At 47.0% G+C, this 23,516-nt stretch overlaps 1 protein-coding gene across 1 annotated transcript in view; it reads left to right on the top strand.

Annotated features, from left to right (window-relative positions):
- fth1b (ferritin, heavy polypeptide 1b) overlaps positions 1–19,829 on the top strand; it is a 41,498-nt gene extending 21,669 nt beyond the window's left edge. The window contains exons 3-5 of the mRNA XM_065022205.1: positions 6,225–6,371; positions 14,198–14,323; positions 18,909–19,829. Coding sequence (XP_064878277.1) covers positions 6,225–6,371; positions 14,198–14,323; positions 18,909–19,061 — 426 coding nt within the window. The 3' untranslated portion in view covers positions 19,062–19,829. The remainder of the gene's footprint in view (positions 1–6,224; positions 6,372–14,197; positions 14,324–18,908) is intronic.
- The last annotated feature ends 3,687 nt before the right edge of the window (positions 19,830–23,516 follow it).

Genomic DNA, 23,516 nt, shown 5'->3' with positions numbered 1-23,516 from the left:
CCTGCTAGGCCCTTACCTGTCTATGGTGAGACCAATAGTTATCCACCTGCTAGACCCTTACCTGTCTATGGTGAGTTATCCACCTGCTAGACCCTTACCTGTCTATGGTGAGTTATCCACCTGCTAGACCCTTACCTGTCTATGGTGAGTTATCCACCTGCTAGACCCTTACCTGTCTATGGTGAGTTATCCACCTGCTAGACCCTTACCTGTCTATGGTGAGTTATCCACCTGCTAGACCCTTACCTGTCTATGGTGAGACCAATAGTTATCCACCTGCTAGACCCTTACCTGTCTATGGTGAGACCAATAGTTATCCACCTGCTAGACCCTTACCTGTCTATGGTGAGTTATCCACCTGCTAGACCCTTACCTGTCTATGGTGAGTTATCCACCTGCTAGACCCTTACCTGTCTATGGTGAGTTATCCACCTGCTAGACCCTTACCTGTCTATGGTGAGTTATCCACCTGCTAGACCCTTACCTGTCTATGGTGAGACCAATAGTTATCCACCTGCTAGACCCTTACCTGTCTATGGTGAGACCAATAGTTATCCACCTGCTAGACCCATACCTGTCTATGGTGAGACCAATAGTTATCCACCTGCTGGACCCTTACCTGTCTATGGTGAGACCAATAGTTATCCACCTGCTGGACCCTTACCTGTCTATGGTGAGTTATCCACCTGCTAGACCCTTACCTGTCTATGGTGAGACCAATAGTTATCCACCTGCTAGACCCTTACCTGTCTATGGTGAGACCAATAGTTATCCACCTGCTGGACCCTTACCTGTCTATGGTGAGACCAATAGTTATCCACCTGCTAGGCCCTTACCTGTCTATGGTGAGACCAATAGTTATCCACCTGCTAGACCCTTACCTGTCTATGGTGAGTTATCCACCTGCTAGACCCTTACCTGTCTATGGTGAGACCAATAGTTATCCACCTGCTAGACCCTTACCTGTCTATGGTGAGACCAATAGTTATCCACCTGCTAGACCCTTACCTGTCTATGGTGAGACCAATAGTTATCCACCTGCTGGACCCTTACCTGTCTATGGTGAGACCAATAGTTATCCACCTGCTAGACCCTTACCTGTCTATGGTGAGACCAATAGTTATCCACCTGCTAGACCCTTACCTGTCTATGGTGAGTTATCCACCTGCTAGACCCTTACCTGTCTATGGTGAGTTATCCACCTGCTAGACCCTTACCTGTCTATGGTGAGACCAATAGTTATCCACCTGCTAGACCCTTACCTGTCTATGGTGAGACCAATAGTTATCCACCTGCTAGACCCTTACCTGTCTATGGTGAGACCAATAGTTATCCACCTGCTAGACCCTTACCTGTCTATGGTGAGACCAATAGTTATCCACCTGCTAGACCCTTACCTGTCTATGGTGAGTTATCCACCTGCTGGACCCTTACCTGTCTATGGTGAGACCAATAGTTATCTACCTGCTAGGTCCTTACCTGTCTATGGTGAGACCAATAGTTATCCACCTGCTAGGCCCTTACCTGTCTATGGTGAGACCAATAGTTATCCACCTGCTGGACCCTTACCTGTCTATGGTGAGACCAATAGTTATCTACCTGCTAGGCCCTTACCTGTCTATGGTGAGACCAATAGTTATCCACCTGCTAGACCCTTACCTGTCTATGGTGAGTTATCCACCTGCTAGACCCTTACCTGTCTATGGTGAGTTAGCCACCTGCTAGACCCTTACCTGTCTATGGTGAGTTATCCACCTGCTGGACCCTTACCTGTCTATGGTGAGACCAATAGTTATCCACCTGCTAGACCCTTACCTGTCTATGGTGAGACCAATAGTTATCCACCTGCTAGGCCCTTACCTGTCTATGGTGAGACCAATAGTTATCCACCTGCTAGACCCTTACCTGTCTATGGTGAGACCAATAGTTATCCACCTGCTAGACCCTTACCTGTCTATGGTGAGTTATCCACCTGCTAGACCCTTACCTGTCTATGGTGAGTTATCCACCTGCTAGACCCTTACCTGTCTATGGTGAGTTATCCACCTGCTAGACCCTTACCTGTCTATGGTGAGTTATCTACCTGCTAGGCCCTTACCTGTCTATGGTGAGTTATCCACCTGCTAGACCCTTACCTGTCTATGGTGAGACCAATATTTATCTACCTGCTAGACCCTTACCTGTCTATGGTGAGACCAATAGTTATCCACCTGCTAGACCCTTACCTGTCTATGGTGAGACCAATAGTTATCCACCTGCTAGACCCTTACCTGTCTATGGTGAGACCAATAGTTATCTACCTGCTAGACCCTTACCTGTCTATGGTGAGACCAATAGTTATCCACCTGCTAGACCCTTACCTGTCTATGGTGAGTTATCCACCTGCTAGACCCTTACCTGTCTATGGTGAGTTATCCACCTGCTAGACCCTTACCTGTCTATGGTGAGTTATCCACCTGCTGGACCCTTACCTGTCTATGGTGAGTTATCCACCTGCTAGACCCTTACCTGTCTATGGTGAGTTATCCACCTGCTAGACCCTTACCTGTCTATGGTGAGTTATCCACCTGCTGGACCCTTACCTGTCTATGGTGAGACCAATAGTTATCCACCTGCTAGACCCTTACCTGTCTATGGTGAGACCAATAGTTATCCACCTGCTAGACCCTTACCTGTCTATGGTGAGTTATCCACCTGCTAGACCCTTACCTGTCTATGGTGAGTTATCCACCTGCTAGACCCTTACCTGTCTATGGTGAGTTATCCACCTGCTAGACCCTTACCTGTCTATGGTGAGACCAATAGTTATCTACCTGCTAGGCCCTTACCTGTCTATGGTGAGACCAATAGTTATCCACCTGCTAGACCCTTACCTGTCTATGGTGAGTTATCCACCTGCTAGACCCTTACCTGTCTATGGTGAGTTATCCACCTGCTGGACCCTTACCTGTCTATGGTGAGACCAATAGTTATCCACCTGCTAGACCCTTACCTGTCTATGGTGAGACCAATAGTTATCCACCTGCTAGACCCTTACCTGTCTATGGTGAGTTATCCACCTGCTAGACCCTTACCTGTCTATGGTGAGTTATCCACCTGCTGGACCCTTACCTGTCTATGGTGAGTTATCCACCTGCTAGACCCTTACCTGTCTATGGTGAGTTATCCACCTGCTGGACCCTTACCTGTCTATGGTGAGTTATCCACCTGCTAGGCCCTTACCTGTCTATGGTGAGTTATCCACCTGCTGGACCCTTACCTGTCTATGGTGAGACCAATAGTTATCCACCTGCTAGACCCTTACCTGTCTATGGTGAGACCAATAGTTATCCACCTGCTAGACCCTTACCTGTCTATGGTGAGACCAATAGTTATCCACCTGCTAGACCCTTACCTGTCTATGGTGAGTTATCTACCTGCTAGACCCTTACCTGTCTATGGTGAGACCAATAGTTATCCACCTGCTAGACCCTTACCTGTCTATGGTGAGTTATCCACCTGCTAGACCCTTACCTGTCTATGGTGAGACCAATAGTTATCTACCTGCTAGATCCTTACCTGTCTATGGTGAGACCAATAGTTATCTACCTGCTAGACCCTTACCTGTCTATGGTGAGTTATCCACCTGCTAGACCCTTACCTGTCTATGGTGAGTTATCCACCTGCTAGACCCTTACCTGTCTATGGTGAGACCAATAGTTATCCACCTGCTAGACCCTTACCTGTCTATGGTGAGACCAATAGTTATCCACCTGCTAGACCCTTACCTGTCTATGGTGAGTTATCCACCTGCTAGACCCTTACCTGTCTATGGTGAGTTATCCACCTGCTAGACCCTTACCTGTCTATGGTGAGTTATCCACCTGCTGGACCCTTACCTGTCTATGGTGAGACCAATAGTTATCCACCTGCTAGACCCTTACCTGTCTATGGTGAGTTATCCACCTGCTGGACCCTTACCTGTCTATGGTGAGACCAATAGTTATCCACCTGCTAGACCCTTACCTGTCTATGGTGAGACCAATAGTTATCCACCTGCTAGGCCCTTACCTGTCTATGGTGAGACCAATAGTTATCCACCTGCTGGACCCTTACCTGTCTATGGTGAGACCAATGGTTATCCACCTGCTAGATCCTTACCTGTCTATGGTGAGTTATCCACCTGCTGGACCCTTACCTGTCTATGGTGAGTTATCCACCTGCTAGACCCTTACCTGTCTATGGTGAGTTATCCACCTGCTAGACCCTTACCTGTCTATGGTGAGACCAATAGTTATCCACCTGCTAGACCCTTACCTGTCTATGGTGAGACCAATAGTTATCCACCTGCTAGACCCTTACCTGTCTATGGTGAGTTATCCACCTGCTAGACCCTTACCTGTCTATGGTGAGTTATCCACCTGCTAGACCCTTACCTGTCTATGGTGAGTTATCCACCTGCTAGACCCTTACCTGTCTATGGTGAGTTATCCACCTGCTGGACCCTTACCTGTCTATGGTGAGACCAATAGTTATCCACCTGCTAGACCCTTACCTGTCTATGGTGAGTTATCCACCTGCTAGGCCCTTACCTGTCTATGGTGAGACCAATAGTTATCCACCTGCTAGGCCCTTACCTGTCTATGGTGAGACCAATAGTTATCCACCTGCTGGACCCTTACCTGTCTATGGTGAGACCAATAGTTATCCACCTGCTAGACCCTTACCTGTCTATGGTGAGTTATCCACCTGCTGGACCCTTACCTGTCTATGGTGAGTTATCCACCTGCTGGACCCTTACCTGTCTATGGTGAGACCAATAGTTATCCACCTGCTAGACCCTTACCTGTCTATGGTGAGTTATCCACCTGCTAGACCCTTACCTGTCTATGGTGAGACCAATAGTTATCCACCTGCTAGACCCTTACCTGTCTATGGTGAGACCAATAGTTATCCACCTGCTAGACCCTTACCTGTCTATGGTGAGACCAATAGTTATCCACCTGCTAGACCCTTACCTGTCTATGGTGAGACCAATAGTTATCCACCTGCTAGACCCTTACCTGTCTATGGTGAGACCAATAGTTATCTACCTGCTAGACCCTTACCTGTCTATGGTGAGACCAATAGTTATCCACCTGCTAGACCCTTACCTGTCTATGGTGAGACCAATAGTTATCTACCTGCTAGACCCTTACCTGTCTATGGTGAGACCAATAGTTATCCACCTGCTAGGCCCTTACCTGTCTATGGTGAGACCAATAGTTATCCACCTGCTGGACCCTTACCTGTCTATGGTGAGACCAATAGTTATCTACCTGCTAGGCCCTTACCTGTCTATGGTGAGACCAATAGTTATCCACCTGCTAGGCCCTTACCTGTCTATGGTGAGACCAATAGTTATCTACCTGCTAGGCCCTTACCTGTCTATGGTGAGTTATCCACCTGCTAGGCCCTTACCTGTCTATGGTGAGTTATCCACCTGCTAGACCCTTACCTGTCTATGGTGAGTTATCCACCTGCTAGACCCTTACCTGTCTATGGTGAGTTATCCACCTGCTAGACCCTTACCTGTCTATGGTGAGTTATCCACCTGCTAGACCCTTACCTGTCTATGGTGAGTTATCCACCTGCTGGACCCTTACCTGTCTATGGTGAGACCAATAGTTATCCACCTACTAGGCCCTTACCTGTCTATGGTGAGACCAATAGTTATCTACCTGCTAGACCCTTACCTGTCTATGGTGAGTTATCCACCTGCTAGACCCTTACCTGTCTATGGTGAGTTATCCACCTGCTAGACCCTTACCTGTCTATGGTGAGTTATCCACCTGCTGGACCCTTACCTGTCTATGGTGAGACCAATAGAGCTGTTTGTCTCTCATAATTAATATATATTTGTCTGGTCTATTATTTAAACACTGTGAATATAGCTATGCATGTCCATTGCAAGACATTGCTGTGTCTTCCCCATACCTAAATAGTGCCAAAAGAGAATGGGTTCAATTTGGGATTGGATCGAAAGTCGAATGAGAAATTGGATCAATTCTCATGTTTGCTCTTTACATCTCTAGCACAGGGAGACATGAGTTAAAGGAATTTAGACTATATCTAATAATTAACTATATTAACTATAGAACATTTCACACAGGCAAACTACAACTCAAAGTTCTGCAGGATGGTGTTTGCCATTTGACATGTTAGTGACACTTCCCCTTTTGTCTTGTACGTGTTTTTTTTCCTAGGGCTACTACTTTGACAGAGACGACAAATCCCTGCCCAACTTTTCCAAGTTCTTCCTGACTCAGTCCAAGGAGGAGAAGGAGCATGCTGAGAAACTGATGAGTCAACAGAACCAGAGAGGAGGACGCATCTTTCTCCAGGACATCAAGGTATAAATAAACTCAACAGCGGGTTATGTTACCTTATACAAGGCTTCATATTGATTAGACTAGGGGCCATTTTGCCTTCTCTTGTCTGAACATTTAAGTCCACAGAATATATGCCACTAGCAGGGTGCGTCCCCACTAACAAGGGTGCGTCCCCACTAACAGGGTGCGTTCCCACTAACAGGGTGCGTCCCCACTAACAGGGTGCGTTCCCACTAACAGGGTGCGTCCCCACTAACAGGGTGCGTCCCCACTAACAGGGTGCGTCCCCACTAACAGGGTGCGTCCCCACTAACAGGGTGCGTCCCCACTAGCAGGGTGCGTCGCCACTAGCAGGGTGCGTCCCCACTAACAGGGTGCGTCCCCACCAACAGGGTGCGTCGCCACTAGTCCCCACTAACAGGGTGCGTCCCCACTAACAGGGTGCGTCTGAAGAAGAAGAAGGTGCCTGAACTCTGGAAGCATGCTACTGTAGTTCCTGTGGCCAGAAGGTGCCTGAACTCTGGAAACATGCTACTGTAGTTCCTGTGGCCAGAAGGTGCCTGAACTCTGGAAACATGCTACTGTAGTTCCTGTAGCCAAAAGCAAATCCCACAAGCTGCTAAATTACTTCAGGCCAGTGGTACTGACATCCCATGTAATGAAATGCATTGTCAGGTAGAGAACTCCCTGGACCCCCTACAGAATGTATTGTCAGGTGGAGAACTCCCTGGACCCCCTACATAATGTACTGTCAGGTGGAGAACTCCCTGGACCCCCTATAGAATGTACTGTCAGGTGGAGAACTCCCTGGACCCCCTACAGAATGTATTGTCAGGTGGAGAACTCCCTGGACCCCCTACAGAATGTATTGTCAGGTGGAGAACTCCCTGGACCCCCTACAGAATGTATTGTCAGGTGGAGAACTCCCTGGACCCCCTACAGAATGTATTGTCAGGTGGAGAACTCCCTGGACCCCCTACAAAATGTATTGCCAGGTGGAGAACTCCCTGGACCCCCTACAAAATGTATTGTCAGGTGGAGAACTCCCTGGACCCCCTACAGAATGTATTGTCAGGTAGAGAACTCCCTGGACCCCTATAGAATGTATTGTCAGGTGGAGAACTCCCTGGACCCCCTACAGAATGTACTGTCAGGTGGAGAACTCCTGGACCCCTACATAATGTACTGTCAGGTGGAGAACTCCCTGGACCCCCTACAGAATGTATTGTCAGGGGGAGAACTCCCTGGACCCCCTACAGAATGTATTGTCAGGTGGAGAACTCCCTGGACCCTCTACAGAATGTATTGTCAGGTAGAGAACTCCCTGGACCCCCTACAGAATGTATTGTCAGGTGGAGAACTCCCTGGACCCTCTATAGAATGTATTGTCAGGTGGAGAACTCCCTGGACCCTCTACAGAATGTATTGTCAGGTGGAGAACTCCCTGGACCCCCTACAGAATGTATTGTCAGGTGGAGAACTCCCTGGACCCTCTACAGAATGTATTGTCAGGTAGAGAACTCCATGGACCCCCTACAGAATGTATTGTCAGGTGGAGAACTCCCTGGACCCCCTACATAATGTATTGTCAGGTGGAGAACTCCTGGACCCCCTACAGAATGTATTGTCAGGTGGAGAACTCCTGGACCCCCTACAGAATGTATTGTCAGGTAGAGAACTCCCTGGACCCCCTACAGAATGTATTGTCAGGTAGAGAACTCCCTGGACCCCCTACAGAATGTACTGTCAGGTGGAGAACTCCCTGGACCCCCTACAGAATGTACTGTCAGGTGGAGAACTCCCTGGACCCCCTACAGAATGTATTGTCAGGTAGAGAACTCACTGGACCCCCTACAGAATATATTGTCAGGTGGAGAACTCCCTGGACCCCCTACAGAATGTATTGTCAGGTGGAGAACTCCCTGGACCCCCTACAGAATGTATTGTCAGGTGGAGAACTCCCTGGACCCCCTACAGAATGTATTGTCAGGTGGAGAACTCCCTGGACCCCCTACAGAATGTATTGTCAGGTGGAGAACTCCCTGGACCCTCTACAGAATGTATTGTCAGGTGGAGAACTCCCTGGACCCCCTACAGAATGTACTGTCAGGTAGAGAACTCCCTGGACCCCCTACAGAATGTACTGTCAGGTAGAGAACTCCCTGGACCCCCTACAGAATGTATTGTCAGGTGGAGAACTCCCTGGACCCTCTACAGAATGTATTGTCAGGTGGAGAACTCCCTGGACCCTCTACAGAATGTATTGTCATGTGGAGAACTCCCTGGACCCCCTATAGAATGTATTGTCAGGTGGAGAACTCCCTGGACCCCCTACAGAATGTATTGTCAGGTGGAGAACTCCCTGGACCCCCTACAGAATGTACTGTCAGGTGGAGAACTCCCTGGACCCCCTACAGAATGTACTGTCAGGTGGAGAACTCCCTGGACCCCCAGAGAATGTATTGTCAGGTGGAGAACTCCCTGGACCCCCTACAGAATGTATTGTCAGGTGGAGAACTCCCTGGACCCCCTACAGAATGTATTGTCAGGTGGAGAACTCCCTGGACCCCCTACAGAATGTATTGTCAGGTGGAGAACTCCGTGGACCCCCTACAGAATGTATTGTCAGGTGGAGAACTCCCTGGACCCTCTACAGAATGTATTGTCAGGTGGAGAACTCCCTGGACCCTCTACAGAATGTATTGTCAGGTGGAGAACTCCCTGGACCCCCTACAAAATGTATTGCCAGGTGGATAACTCCCTGGACCCCCTACAAAATGTATTGTCAGATGGAGAACTCCCTGGACCCTCTACTGAATGTATTGTCAGGTGGAGAACTCCCTGGACCCCCTACAGAATGTACTGTCAGGTAGAGAACTCCCTGGACCCCCTACAGAATGTATTGTCAGGTGGAGAACTCCTGGACCCCTACAGAATGTATTGTCAGGTGGAGAACTCCCTGGACCCCCTATAGAATGTATTGTCAGGTGGAGAACTCCCTGGAACCCCTACAGAATGTACTGTCAGGTGGAGAACTCCCTGGACCCCCTACATAATGTACTGTCAGGTGGAGAACTCCCTGGACCCCCTACAGAATGTATTGTCAGGGGAGAACTCCTTGACCCCCTACAGAATGTATTGTCAGGTGGAGAACTCCCTGGACCCTCTACAGAATGTATTGTCAGGTAGAGAACTCCTGGACCCCTACAGAATGTATTGTCAGGTGGAGAACTCCCTGGACCCTCTATAGAATGTATTGTCAGGTGGAGAACTCCCTGGACCCTCTACAGAATGTATTGTCAGGTGGAGAACTCCCTGGACCCCCTACAGAATGTATTGTCAGGTGGATAACTCCCTGGACCCTCTACAGAATGTATTGTCAGGTAGAGAACTCCATGGACCCCCTACAGAATGTATTGTCAGGTGGAGAACTCCCTGGACCCCCTACATAATGTATTGTCAGGTGGAGAACTCCCTGGACCCTCTACAGAATGTATTGTCAGGTGGAGAACTCCTGGACCCCTACAGAATGTATTGTCAGGTGGAGAACTCCCTGGACCCTCTACAGAATGTATTGTCAGGTAGAGAACTCCATGGACCCCCTACAGAATGTATTGTCAGGTGGAGAACTCCCTGGACCCCTACATAATGTATTGTCAGGTGGAGAACTCCCTGGACCCCCTACAGAATGTATTGTCAGGTGGAGAACTCCCTGGACCCCCTACAGAATGTATTGTCAGGTAGAGAACTCCCTGGACCCCCTACAGAATGTATTGTCAGGTGGAGAACTCCCTGGACCCTCTACAGAATGTATTGTCAGGTGGAGAACTCCCTGGACCCTCTACAGAATGTATTGTCATGTGGAGAACTCCCTGGACCCCCTATAGAATGTATTGTCAGGTGGAGAACTCCCTGGACCCCCTACAGAATGTATTGTCAGGTGGAGAACTCCCTGGACCCCCTACAGAATGTACTGTCAGGTGGAGAACTCCCTGGACCCCCTACAGAATGTACTGTCAGGTGGAGAACTCCCTGGACCCCCTATAGAATGTATTGTCAGGTGGAGAACTCCCTGGACCCCCTACAGAATGTATTGTCAGGTGGAGAACTCCCTGGACCCCCTACAGAATGTATTGTCAGGTGGAGAACTCCCTGGACCCCCTACAGAATGTATTGTCAGGTGGAGAACTCCCTGGACCCCCTACAGAATGTATTGTCAGGTGGAGAACTCCCTGGACCCCCTACAGAATGTATTGTCAGGTGGAGAACTCCCTGGACCCTCTACAGAATGTATTGTCAGGTGGAGAACTCCCTGGACCCCCTACAAAATGTATTGCCAGGTGGATAACTCCCTGGACCCCCTACAAAATGTATTGTCAGATGGAGAACTCCCTGGACCCTCTACTGAATGTATTGTCAGGTGGAGAACTCCCTGGACCCCCTACAGAATGTACTGTCAGGTAGAGAACTCCCTGGACCCCCTACAGAATGTATTGTCAGGTGGAGAACTCCCTGGACCCCCTACAGAATGTATTGTCAGGTGGAGAACTCCCTGGACCCCCTATAGAATGTATTGTCAGGTGGAGAACTCCCTGGACCCCCTACAGAATGTACTGTCAGGTGGAGAACTCCCTGGACCCCCTACATAATGTACTGTCAGGTGGAGAACTCCCTGGACCCCCTACAGAATGTATTGTCAGGGGGAGAACTCCCTTGACCCCCTACAGAATGTATTGTCAGGTGGAGAACTCCCTGGACCCTCTACAGAATGTATTGTCAGGTAGAGAACTCCCTGGACCCCCTACAGAATGTATTGTCAGGTGGAGAACTCCCTGGACCCTCTATAGAATGTATTGTCAGGTGGAGAACTCCCTGGACCCTCTACAGAATGTATTGTCAGGTGGAGAACTCCCTGGACCCCCTACAGAATGTATTGTCAGGTGGAGAACTCCCTGGACCCTCTACAGAATGTATTGTCAGGTAGAGAACTCCATGGACCCCCTACAGAATGTATTGTCAGGTGGAGAACTCCCTGGACCCCCTACATAATGTATTGTCAGGTGGAGAACTCCCTGGACCCCCTACAGAATGTATTGTCAGGTGGAGAACTCCCTGGACCCCCTACAGAATGTATTGTCAGGTAGAGAACTCCCTGGACCCCCTACAGAATGTACTGTCAGGTGGAGAACTCCCTGGACCCCCTACAGAATGTACTGTCAGGTGGAGAACTCCCTGGACCCCCTACAGAATGTATTGTCAGGTAGAGAACTCACTGGACCCCCTACAGAATGTATTGTCAGGTGGAGAACTCCCTGGACCCCCTACAGAATGTATTGTCAGGTGGAGAACTCCCTGGATTCCTTGAAGTTTGCTTTACAGGGTCAAGAGGGGTGGTGGAGGACGCCACTCCAGCCCTTCTGTTTATTGACCTCTCGTCGGCCTTCAATACTATCCAGCCTCACATACTAGCAGAGAAGCTCCTCTCCCACTTTAAGCTGGACCTGAGTGTTGTGGGCTTGATAGTGGAATTCCTTACCGACCGGTCCTGTACAACTCTGCTCCTCCTTCAGATCCCCCTCAGCCCTCTCCTGTACAACTCTCCTCCTCCTTCAGATCCCCCTCAGCCCTCTCCTGTACAACTCTCCTCCTCCTTCAGATCCCCCACAACCCTCTCCTCTCCTGTACAACTCTCCTCCTCCTTCAGATCCCCCACAACCCTCTCCTCTCCTGTACAACTCTGCTCCTCCTTCAGATCCCCCTCAGCCCTCTCCTCTCCTGTACAACTCTCCTCCTCCTTCAGATCTCCCACAACCCTCTCCTCTCCTGTACAACTCTGCTCCTCCTTCAGACCCCCCTCAGCCCTCTCCTCTCCTGTACAACTCTGCTCCTCCTTCAGATCCCCCACAACCTTCTCCTCTCCTGTACAACTCTCCTCCTCCTTCAGATCCCCCACAACCCTCTCCTCTCCTGTACAACTCTCCTCCTTCAGATCCCCCACAGCCCTCTCCTCCCTCTCCTCTCCTGTACAACTCTGCTCCTCCTTCAGACCCCCTCAGCCCTCTCCTCTCCTGTACATCTCTGCTCCTCCTTCAGATCCCCCACAACCCTCTCCTCTCCTGTACAACTCTCCTCCTTCAGATCCCCCACAACCCTCTCCTCTCCTGTACAACTCTGCTCCTCCTTCAGACCCCCCTCAGCCCTCTCCTCTCCTGTACAACTCTGCTCCTCGTTCAGATCCCCCACAACCCTCTCCTCTCCTGTACATATACTATACACCAATGACTGTGGCACTGTATATGAAAACAGACCGTGATCACCTACTGCAGGATAGAGACTGAGAACACAGGTCTGTGATAGATGACTGTGTGTCATGGTGTGAGTGAGAACTGCTTCCTTCAACTGTATGTCTTTTGGTCATTGACTTTTAGAAGGCAGCCACTGAACCTCATACCCACTCTGGTCAGGGGCAATGGCATTGAGCTGGTCAGTACCTGTAAGTATCTGGGAACTGTGCTGGACAAAAAGTTGGCCTTTTGAGGAGAACACTGACTCCCTCTGTAAAATGGGGGACAGCAACAACTCTCTTTATTGAATCAGTGAATCAGTGTTTAATGGTGTTCTGGTTTGGTAATCTTGTTGAGGAGCACTAACAGTATCCTAGACTGTCCTGATCTTTGAGCTCCTCCCCTCAGTTTGTTGTTTTAGACTTCCCAAGAGCAACAGATCCAATAACTATTTCTATCCCACAGGCCATAAACTTCCTGAATCTGAACATGAAATTAAATCATGTATATTTATTGGTGCACTTTTTCAATGACTGTTCCTTTTGACTGATCTAAGACTGATTCAATGACTGTTCCCTTTGACTGATCTAAGACTGTTCCCTTTGACTGATCTAAGACTGATTCAATGACTGTTCCCTTTGACTGATCTAAGACTGTTCCCTTTGACTGATCTAAGACTGTTCCCTTTGACTGATCTAAGACTGATTCAATGACTGTTCCCTTTGACTGATCTAAGACTGTTCCCTTTGACTGATCTAAGACTGATTCAATGACTGTTCCTTTTGACTGATCTAAGACTGATTCAATGACTGTTCCTTTTGACTGATTCAATGACTCTTCCTTTTGACTGATCTAAGACTGATTCAATGACTGTTCCTTTTGACTGATCTAAGACTGATGCAATGACTGTTCCTTTTGACTGATTCAATGACTCTTCCTTTTGACTGATCTAAGACTGATTCAATGACTGTTCCTTTTGACTGATCTAAGACTGATTCAATGACTGTTCCTTTTGACTGATCTAAGACTGATGCAATGACTGTTCCTTTTGACTGATCTAAGATTGATGCAATGACTGTTCCTTTTGACTGATCTAAGACTGATGCAATGACTCTTCCTTTTGACTGATCTATGACTGATTCAATGACTGTTCCTTTTGACTGATTCAATTACTCTTCCTTTTGACTGATCTATGACTGATTCAATGACTGTTCCTTTTGACTGATCTAAGACTGATGCAATGACTGTTCCTTTTGACTGATTCAATGACTGTTCCCTTTGACTGATCTAAGACTGATGCAATGACTGTTCCTTTTGACTGATTCAATGACTGATTCTAAGACCGCAACCGATCTCATTATTGATTTATCTTATGTGTATATCTGTTGTATGGTCCCTGTTGTTAATGCTGTTTTTACTGTTGCACTGCACACATTTCCTAATTGGGACAAAGAGATTGATTGATTGATAGGTTCAACATATTGCCACCATTTAATGGGCTCTGGCAGTTTGATGCATGGATATTCATAATTAAAATCATCTTTTTCTCTCTGTATGTTTCAGAAACCTGACAGAGATGAGTGGGGCAGTGGGTTGGAGGCCTTGGAGTGTGCCCTACAGCTGGAGAAGAGTGTCAACCAGTCTCTACTGGACCTGCACAAAGTAGCCGTAGAGCACAATGACCCGCACGTGAGTTACAAACACAGTCCATGGGGACAGTTTCCAGGACACCAATTAAGCCACAGACTAAAAGGAACTTTACATTTTCAAGTAAGGTTCTCTTGTGAGCTTTTTTAGCAGGGTTGGGGTCAATTCCATTTTAATTCGAGTCCATTCAGAAAGTAAACCAAATTCCGATTCCACATTTCAAATCAAATTATATTTGTCACATGCGCCGAATATAACAGGTGTAGACCTTACCGTGAAATGCTTACTTTACAAGCCCTTAAACAACAATGCAGTTCAAGAAATAGATTTAATAAAATATTTACTAAATAAACTAAAGTAAGATTACATAACAATAACGAGGCTATAGACAGGGGGTACCGTAACCGAGTCAATATGTGCAAGTTAGTATAGGTAATTTGTACATGTAGGTAGGGGAAAATAAACAACAAGTAGCAGCAGTGTAAAAAACGAAAGGGGGTCAATGTAAATAGTCTGGTTGGCCATTTGATTAATTGTTCAGCAGTCTTATGGCTTGGGGGTAGAAGCTGTTTAGGAGCCTCTTGGACCTAGACTTGGTGCTCCGGTACCGCTTGCCGTGCGGTAGCAGAGAGAACAGTCTATGACTTGGATGACTGGAGTCTTTGAAACATTTTTGGGCCTTCCTCTGACACCGCCTGGTGTAGAGGTCCTGGATTGCAGGAGCTTGGCCCAGTGATGTATTGGGCCGTACACACTACCCTCTGTAGCGTCATGCGGTCGGGTGCCGAGCAGTGGCGGTGATGCTTTTGATGGTGCAGCCGTAGAATTTTTTGAGGATCCTGGGACCAATGCCAAATATTTTCAGTCTCCTGAGGGGGAAAAGGTTTTGTCTTGCCCTGTTCACGACTGTCTTGGTGTGTTTGGACCATGATAGTTCGTTGGTGATGTGGACACCAAAGAACTTGAAACTCTCGACCCGCTCCGACCCGGCCTGTTCTGCCCTCATTTTCCGACAGTCCACGATCAGGTCCTTTGTCTTGCTCGCATTGAGGGAGAAGTTGTTGTCCTGGCACCACACTGCCAGGTCTCTGACCTCCCTATAGGCTGTCTCATCGTTGTCGGTGATCAGGCACTGTTGTCAGCAAACTTAATGAGGGTGTTGGACTTGTGCAGGCCACGACGTCGTGGTTGAACTGGCAGTACAGGAGCGGACTAAGCACACACCCCTGAGGGTCCCCGGTGTTGAGGATCAGCGTGGCAGATCTGTTGTTGCCTACCCTTACCACCTGGGGGTGGCCCGTCAGGAAGTCCAGGATCTAGATTTAGAGGGAGGTGTTTAGTATCAGAGTCTTTAGCTTGATGAGCTTTGTGGGCACTGGTGTTGATCGCTGAGCTGTGGTCAATGAACAGCATTCTCACATAGGTGTTCCTTTTGTCCAGGTGGGAAAGGGCAGTGTGGAGTGCGATTGAGACTGCATCATCTGTGGATCTGTTGGGGCGGTATGTGGATTGGAGTGGGTCTAGGGTTTCCGGATGATGGTGTTGATGTGAACCATGACCAGCCTTTGAAAGCACTTCATAGCTACCGACGTTGAGTGTTACGGGACGGTAGTCGTTTAGGCAGGTTACCTTTGCATTCTTCGGTACAGGGACTATAATGGTCTGCTTGAAACATGTAGGTATTACAGACTTGATCAGGGAGAGGTTGAAAATGTCAGTGAAGACATTTGCCACTTGGTCCGCGCATGCTCTGAGTACACGCCCTGGTAATCCGTCAGGCCCCGCGGACTTGTGAATGTTGACCACATCGGCTACGGAAAGCGTGATCACAGTCGTCCGGAACAGCTGGTGCTCTCATGCATGCTTCAGTGTTGCTTGCCTCGAAGCAAGCATAAAAGGCATTTACTTCGTATTGTAGGCTCGCGTCACTGGGCAGCTCACGGCTGCGTTTCCCTTTGTAGTCTGTAATAGTTTGCAAGACCTGCCACATCTGACAAGCGTCAGAGCCGGTGTAGTCGGAGGCAATCTTAGTCCTGTATTGACGCTTTGCCTGTTTGATGGTTTGTTGGAGGGCATAGCAAGGTTTCTGTTCGGATTAGTGTCCCACTCCTTGAAAGTGGCAGCTCTAGCCTTTAGCTGGATGCAGATGTTGCCTGTAATCCATGGCTTCTGGTTGGGATATGTACGTACAGTCACTGTGAGGATGAAGTCCTTGATGCACTTATTGATGAAGCCAATGACTCACTGCCATTGGATGAATCGAGGAACATATTCCAGTCAGTGCTGCAAAACAGTCCTATAGCGTAGCATCCGCGTCATCTGACCACTTCCATATTGAGTAAGGTACTTCCTGCTTTAGTTTTTGCTTGTAAGGAGGAATCAGGAGGATGGAATCATGGTCAGATTTGCCAAATGGAGGAAAGCTTTCTACGTGGCTGTGTGTGGAGTAAAGCCTAGAGTTTTTTTTTCTTCATCTGGTTGCACATGTGACATGCTGGTAGAAATGAGGTTAAATGGATTTAAGTTCTGGATGAGCGTTTGCTTATGGCCTTATACGGTCTTAGTGCATTGGTTTGGTGGTAAATAGTGTGGTCTACAGCTTAACATAAGGTACTCTACCTCAGGCGAGCAATACCTCGAGACTTCTTTAATATTAGACCTTGCGCACCAGCTGTTATTGAGAAATAGACACACACTCCCACCACTCGCCTTACCAGACGTAGCTGCTCTGTCCTGCCGATGCACGGAAAACGCAGCCTAGACACACACTCCCACCACTCGCCTTACCAGACGTAGCTGCTCTGTCCTGCCGACGCACGGAAAACGCAGCCAAGACACACACTCCCACCACTCGCCTTACCAGACGTAGCTGCTCTGTCCTGCCGACGCACGGAAAACGCAGCCTAGACACACACTCCCACCACTCGCCTTACCAGACGTAGCTGCTCTGTCCTGCCGACGCACGGAAAACGCAGCCTAGACACACACTCCCACCACTCGCCTTACCAGACGTAGCTGCTCTGTCCTGCCGATGCACGGAAAACGCAGCCTAGACACACACTCCCACCACTCGCCTTACCAGACGTAGCTGCTCTGTCCTGCCGATGCACGGAAAACGCAGCCTAGACACACACTCCCACCACTCGCCTTACCAGACGTAGCTGCTCTGTCCTGCCGACGCACGGAAAACGCAGCCTAGACACACACTCCCACCACTCGCCTTACCAGACGTAGCTGCTCTGTCCTGCCGACGCACGGAAAACGCAGCCTAGACACACACTCCCACCACTCGCCTTACCAGACGTAGCTGCTCTGTCCTGCCGATGCACGGAAAACGCAGCCTAGACACACTCCCACCACTCGCCTTACAGACGTAGCTGCTCTGTCCTGCCGATGCACGGAAAACGCAGCCTAGACACACACTCCCACCACTCGCCTTACCAGACGTAGCTGCTCTGTCCTGCCGATGCACGGAAAACGCAGCCTAGACACACACTCCCACCACTCGCCTTGCCAGACGTAGCTGCTCTGTCCTGCCGATGCACGGAAAACGCAGCCTAGACACACACTCCCACCACTCGCCTTACCAGACGTAGCTGCTCTGTCCTGCCGATGCACGGAAAACGCAGCCTAGACACACACTCCCACCACTCGCCTTACCAGACGTAGCTGCTCTGTCCTGCCGATGCACGGAAAACGCAGCCTAGACACACACTCCCACCACTCGCCTTACCAGACGTAGCTGCTCTGTCCTGCCGATGCACGGAAAACGCAGCCTAGACACACACTCCCACCACTCGCCTTACCAGACGTAGCTGCTCTGTCCTGCCGATGCACGGAAAACGCAGCCTAGACACACACTCCCACCACTCGCCTTACCAGACGTAGCTGCTCTGTCCTGCCGATGCACGGAAAACGCAGCCTAGACACACACTCCCACCACTCGCCTTACCAGACGGCTCTGTCCTGCCGATGCAGCCAGCTCTGTATTATCTGTGTCGTCGGTGAAACATAAGTTGTTACAGTTGTTAATGTTAGAATATCTAGTTTATTCTCCAGTGGGTTGGCCAATAGAACCGATGGTAGTGGTGATTTACTCAGTCGCCTCCGAATCCTCACAAGGCACCTCGACCTTTGCCCTCTGTATCTCCGTCTTTTCTTCACGCGAATGATGGGGATTTGGGCCTGGTCTCCGGGAAGCAGTATATCCTTTGCATCGGACTCATAAAAATAAAAATAAATGTTTTGTCCAGTTCGAGGTGAGGCGTTTGCTGTTCTGATTTCCAGCAGCTCTTTTTGGTCATAAGAGACGGTAGCAGCAACTTTATGTACAAAATATGTTACAAAACAATGTGAAAAAAAACATTAAATAGCACAGTTGGTTAGGATAAATAAAAAAACATAAAACACCCTCCTCTCCGCCGCCATTATGTATTTTCCTCATTGAAGAGAATTGGAATTGAAATTTCAGTGTTCTTCCTTAATTGGCTGGAATTTAAATGGAATGGACTCCAACCCTGCAGTTTATAGCCTGGATGCTTAATCTGTGTCAGGGAAAAAACCCAGTGTCTGTTTGGAGATTTTATCCTTTTCCTAATGACCGAAACAAAAACCTTTCCTCCCTCAGATGTGTGACTTCATAGAGACCCACTATCTGGATGAGCAGGTCAAGTCTATCAAGGAGCTGAGTGACTGGGTCACCAACCTGCGTCGCATGGGTGCCCCTCAGAATGGCATGGCAGAGTACCTCTTCGACAAGCACACCCTGGGGAAGGAGTAGCGGCTGAACGTCCCGTCTTTTACTAGGGTCGTGTTCATTAGGGCACACTGTAGCAAAATACGTTGAAACAGGAAACGGCCATTTCTTATTGGATAAATTCAGATTGTAGTACCTCACAGTTTCAGCCCGTTTTGTGACAAATGAACACAACCCATTTTCCCGCCTGCTGGTCAATTTTTCATGTTTGGTCTGTCCTTACGACTGGTAATCTTCTAGTATCATAGATATGCTGGCTTTAAAGATCAAAATGACCAGAAGCCATTGCTCTATTTACATGACTGCTCTATATCGGGATTGACTTTTTCTATGATCTCCCGAAGCTGTTTGTGCTATCATACCAACTCCTTGTCATTCAGTTTGGCTTGACACATTTCAACACAAACAGATCTGGGACAAGGCTATATTTTTCCTATGTTTACACTACACTATGTGTCCGTTACAATTGACATGTTTTGCCAAAATAAAGACTTAACTGCTCCCTAGAGATATCTCGTAGCTTGGTGGAGTTTAAAAGTGAGACTGTGGTGAGTAGGACCACGTAACTTTTGTTTTTGTTTCTCTCTAATGCGTTTCATATTTAATTTGTGAAGCCAATATTGATTGTAGGAAAAGACGTTACTTAAAATACCTTTTCCATTCATTCTATTATTTCTCCACAGTTCATTAATTAATCCATTTTAATGAAATTATGTCTATATTTTGGAATTTGGTCTGTGTCTCTTATCTATTGTAAGGTGATGTATGATGATAAACATTTGAATCACTGTGTGTGTGTGTTGACTGTTTCAGTATTAGGAGGGTCAGATGTTCATTGTGGATTCACCCTTTAAACAGCTTAAAGGGTGGCGGCAGGGTAGCCTAGTGGTTAGAGTGTAGAGGAGGTAGGTAGCCTAGTGGTTAGAGTGTAGAAGAGGTAGGGTAGCCTAGTGGTTAGAGTGTAGAAGAGGTAGGGTAGCCTAGTGGTTAGAGTGTAGAGGAGGTAGGGTAGCCTAGTGGTTAGAGTGTAGAAGAGGTAGGGTAGCCTAGTGGTTAGAGTGTAGAGGAGGTAGGGTAGCCTAGTGGTTAGAGTGTAGAGGCGGCAGGGTAGCCTAGTGGTTAGAGTGTTGGACTAGTAACCGGAAGGTTGCAAGTTCAAACCCCCGAGCTGACAAGGTACAAATCTGCCGTTCTGCCCCTGAACAGGCAGTTAACCCACGGTTCCCAGGCCGTCATTGAAAATAAGAATGTGTTCTTAACTGACTTGCCTGGTTAAATAAAGGTAAAATTAAAAGATAAAAATGACATAAGCAAAACAAATGGGATATTTTTTGAAAGGTTCATATTTATTACAGAGCAAAACATCCAAAATAAGGGCTACTACTCCAGGTAATTATACACAGTATCATTCAGGGCAAGACAATATATGTACATATATATTTTTTTAATACAGCACTTCCTATTCATATGACCACTTGGGTAATGTGTTGCGCCCTCACTCATAGGGTTGCAAAATACTGGTAACTTTTCCCAAATTCCTGAGTGTTCTAGATATCCTGGTTAGGGGGATTCTCTATTTCCTGCTTAATCCCTCTCAGAGTTCTATAAAACCTGGGAATTTGGGGAAAGTTTCCTGCAACCCTACGAACTACTCATTACAGAGACTTCTAGAACAACACGTCTTGTTTCAAAATGTTTATATTGTACTGGGATTTCGTAACGTGTCATGTCAGGCTAATTGATCCCCGTTGAGTAAATTATTCTAGTAGTGTATAGAATAGATATGAGGGGGGATCTGTAATGTATAGAATAGATATGAGGGGGGATCTGTAGTGTATAGAATAGATATGAGGGTATCAGATCTGTAGTGTATAGAATAGATATGAGGGGGATCAGATCTGTAGTGTATAGAATAGATATGAGGGGGATCAGATCTGTAGTGTATAGAATAGATATGAGGGGGATCAGATCTGTAATGTATAGAATAGATATGAGGGGGATCAGATCTGTAGTGTATAGAATAGATATGAGGGGGATCAGATCTGTAGTGTATAGAATAGATATGAGGGGGATCTGATCTGTAGTGTATAGAAATAGATATGAGGGGGATCAGATCTGTAGTGTATAGAATAGATATGAGGGGGTATCAGATAGAATGATATGAGGGGGATCTGTAGTGTATAGAATAGATATGAGGGGGGATCAGATCTGTAGTGTATAGAATAGATATGAGGGGGTATCAGATCTGTAGTGTATAGAAAAGATATGAGGGGGATCTCTGTAGTGTATAGAATAGATATGAGGGGGGATCAGATCTGTAGTGTATAGAATAGATATGAGGGTATCAGATCTGTAGTGTATAGAATAGATATGAGGGGGATCAGATCTGTAGTGTATAGAATAGATATGAGGGGGATCAGATCTGTAGTGTATAGAATAGATATGAATAGGGGGGGGATCAGATCTGTAGTGTATAGAATAGATATGAGGGGGATCAGATCTGTAGTGTATAGAATAGATATGAGGGGGATCAGATAGATATGAGGGGGATCTGTAGTGTATAGAATAGATATGAGGGGGATCAGATCTGTAGTGTATAGAATAGATATGAGGGGGATCAGATCTGTAGTGTATAGAATAGATATGAGGGGGGGATCAGATCTGTAGTGTATAGAATAGATATGAGGGGGAATAGATCAGATCTGTAGTGTATAGAATAGATATGAGGGGGATCTGTAGTGTATAGAATAGATATGAGGGGGATCTGTAGTGTATAGAATAGATATGAGGGGGATCTGTAATGTATAGAATAGATATGAGGGGGATCTGTAGTGTATAGAATAGATATGAGGGGGATCTGTAGTGTATAGAATAGATATGAGGGGGTATCAGATCTGTAGTGTATAGAATAGATATGAGGGGGATCTGTAGTGTATAGAATAGATATGAGGGGGATCAGATCTGTAGTGTATAGAATAGATATGAGGGGGATCAGATCTGTAGTGTATAGAATAGATATGAGGGGGGATCAGATCTGTAATGTATAGAATGATATGAGATCAGATCTGTAGATATGAGGGGGATCAGATCTGTAGTGTATAGAATAGATATGAGGGGGATCAGATCTGTAGTGTATAGAATAGATATGAGGGGGATCAGATCTGTAGTGTATAGAATAGATATGAGGGGGATCAGATCTGTAGTGTATAGAATAGATATGAGGGGGGATCAGATCTGTAGTGTATAGAATAGATATGAGGGGGTATCAGATCTGTAGTGTATAGAATAGATATGAAGGGGATCAGATCTGTAGTGTATAGAATAGATATGAGGGGGATCAGATCTGTAGTGTATAGAATAGATATGAGGGGGGATCAGATCTGTAGTGTATAGAATAGATATGAGGGGGATCTGTAGTGTATAGAATAGATATGAGGGGGATCAGATCTGTAGTGTATAGAATAGATATGAGGGGGATCAGATCTGTAGTGTATAGAATAGATATGAGGGGGATCAGATCTGTAGTGTATAGAATAGATATGAGGGGGATCTGTAGTGTATAGGATATGAGGGGGGATCAGATCTGTAGGAATAGATATGAGGGATCAGATCTGTATAGAATAGATATGAGGGGGATCTGTAGTGTATAGAATAGATATGAGGGGGATCAGATCTGTAGTGTATAGAATAGATATGAGAATAGTGTATAGAATAGAGGGGTATCAGATATGTAGTGTATAGAATAGATATGAGGGGGATCAGATCTGTAGTGTATAGAATAGATATGAGGGGGGATCAGATCTGTAGTGTATAGAATAGATATGAGGGGGATCAGATCTGTAGTGTATAGAATAGATATGAGGGGGATCAGATCTGTAGTGTATAGAATAGATATGAGGGGGATCAGATCTGTAGTGTATAGAATAGATATGAGGGGGATCAGATCTGTAGTGTATAGAATAGATATGAGGGGGATCAGATCTGTAGTGTATAGAATAGATATGAGGGGGATCAGATCTGTAGTGTATAGAATAGATATGAGGGGGATCAGATCTGTAGTGTATAGAATAGATATGAGGGGGTATCAGATATGTAGTGTATAGAATAGATATGAGGGGGATCAGATCTGTAGTGTATAGAATAGATATGAGGGGGGGATCAGATCTGTAGTGTATAGAAAAGATATGAGGGGGATCAGATCTGTAGTGTATAGAATAGATATGAGGGGGATCAGATCTGTAGTGTATAGAATAGATATGAGGGGGATCAGATCTGTAGTGTATAGAATAGATATGAGGGGATCAGATCTGTAGTGTATAGAATAGAATAGATATGAGGGGGATCAGATCTGTAGTGTATAGAATAGATATGAGGGGGATCAGATCTGTAGTGTATAGAATAGATATGAGGGGGATCAGATCTGTAGTGTATAGAATAGATATGAGGGGGATCAGATCTGTAGTGTATAGAATAGATATG

Source organism: Oncorhynchus nerka, linkage group LG9a (genome assembly GCF_034236695.1).
Source record: "Oncorhynchus nerka isolate Pitt River linkage group LG9a, Oner_Uvic_2.0, whole genome shotgun sequence".
Taxonomy (NCBI): domain Eukaryota; kingdom Metazoa; phylum Chordata; class Actinopteri; order Salmoniformes; family Salmonidae; genus Oncorhynchus; species Oncorhynchus nerka.
The sequence above is the reverse complement of the archived record's forward strand: the minus strand, read 5'-3'. Positions and strand labels throughout refer to the sequence as shown.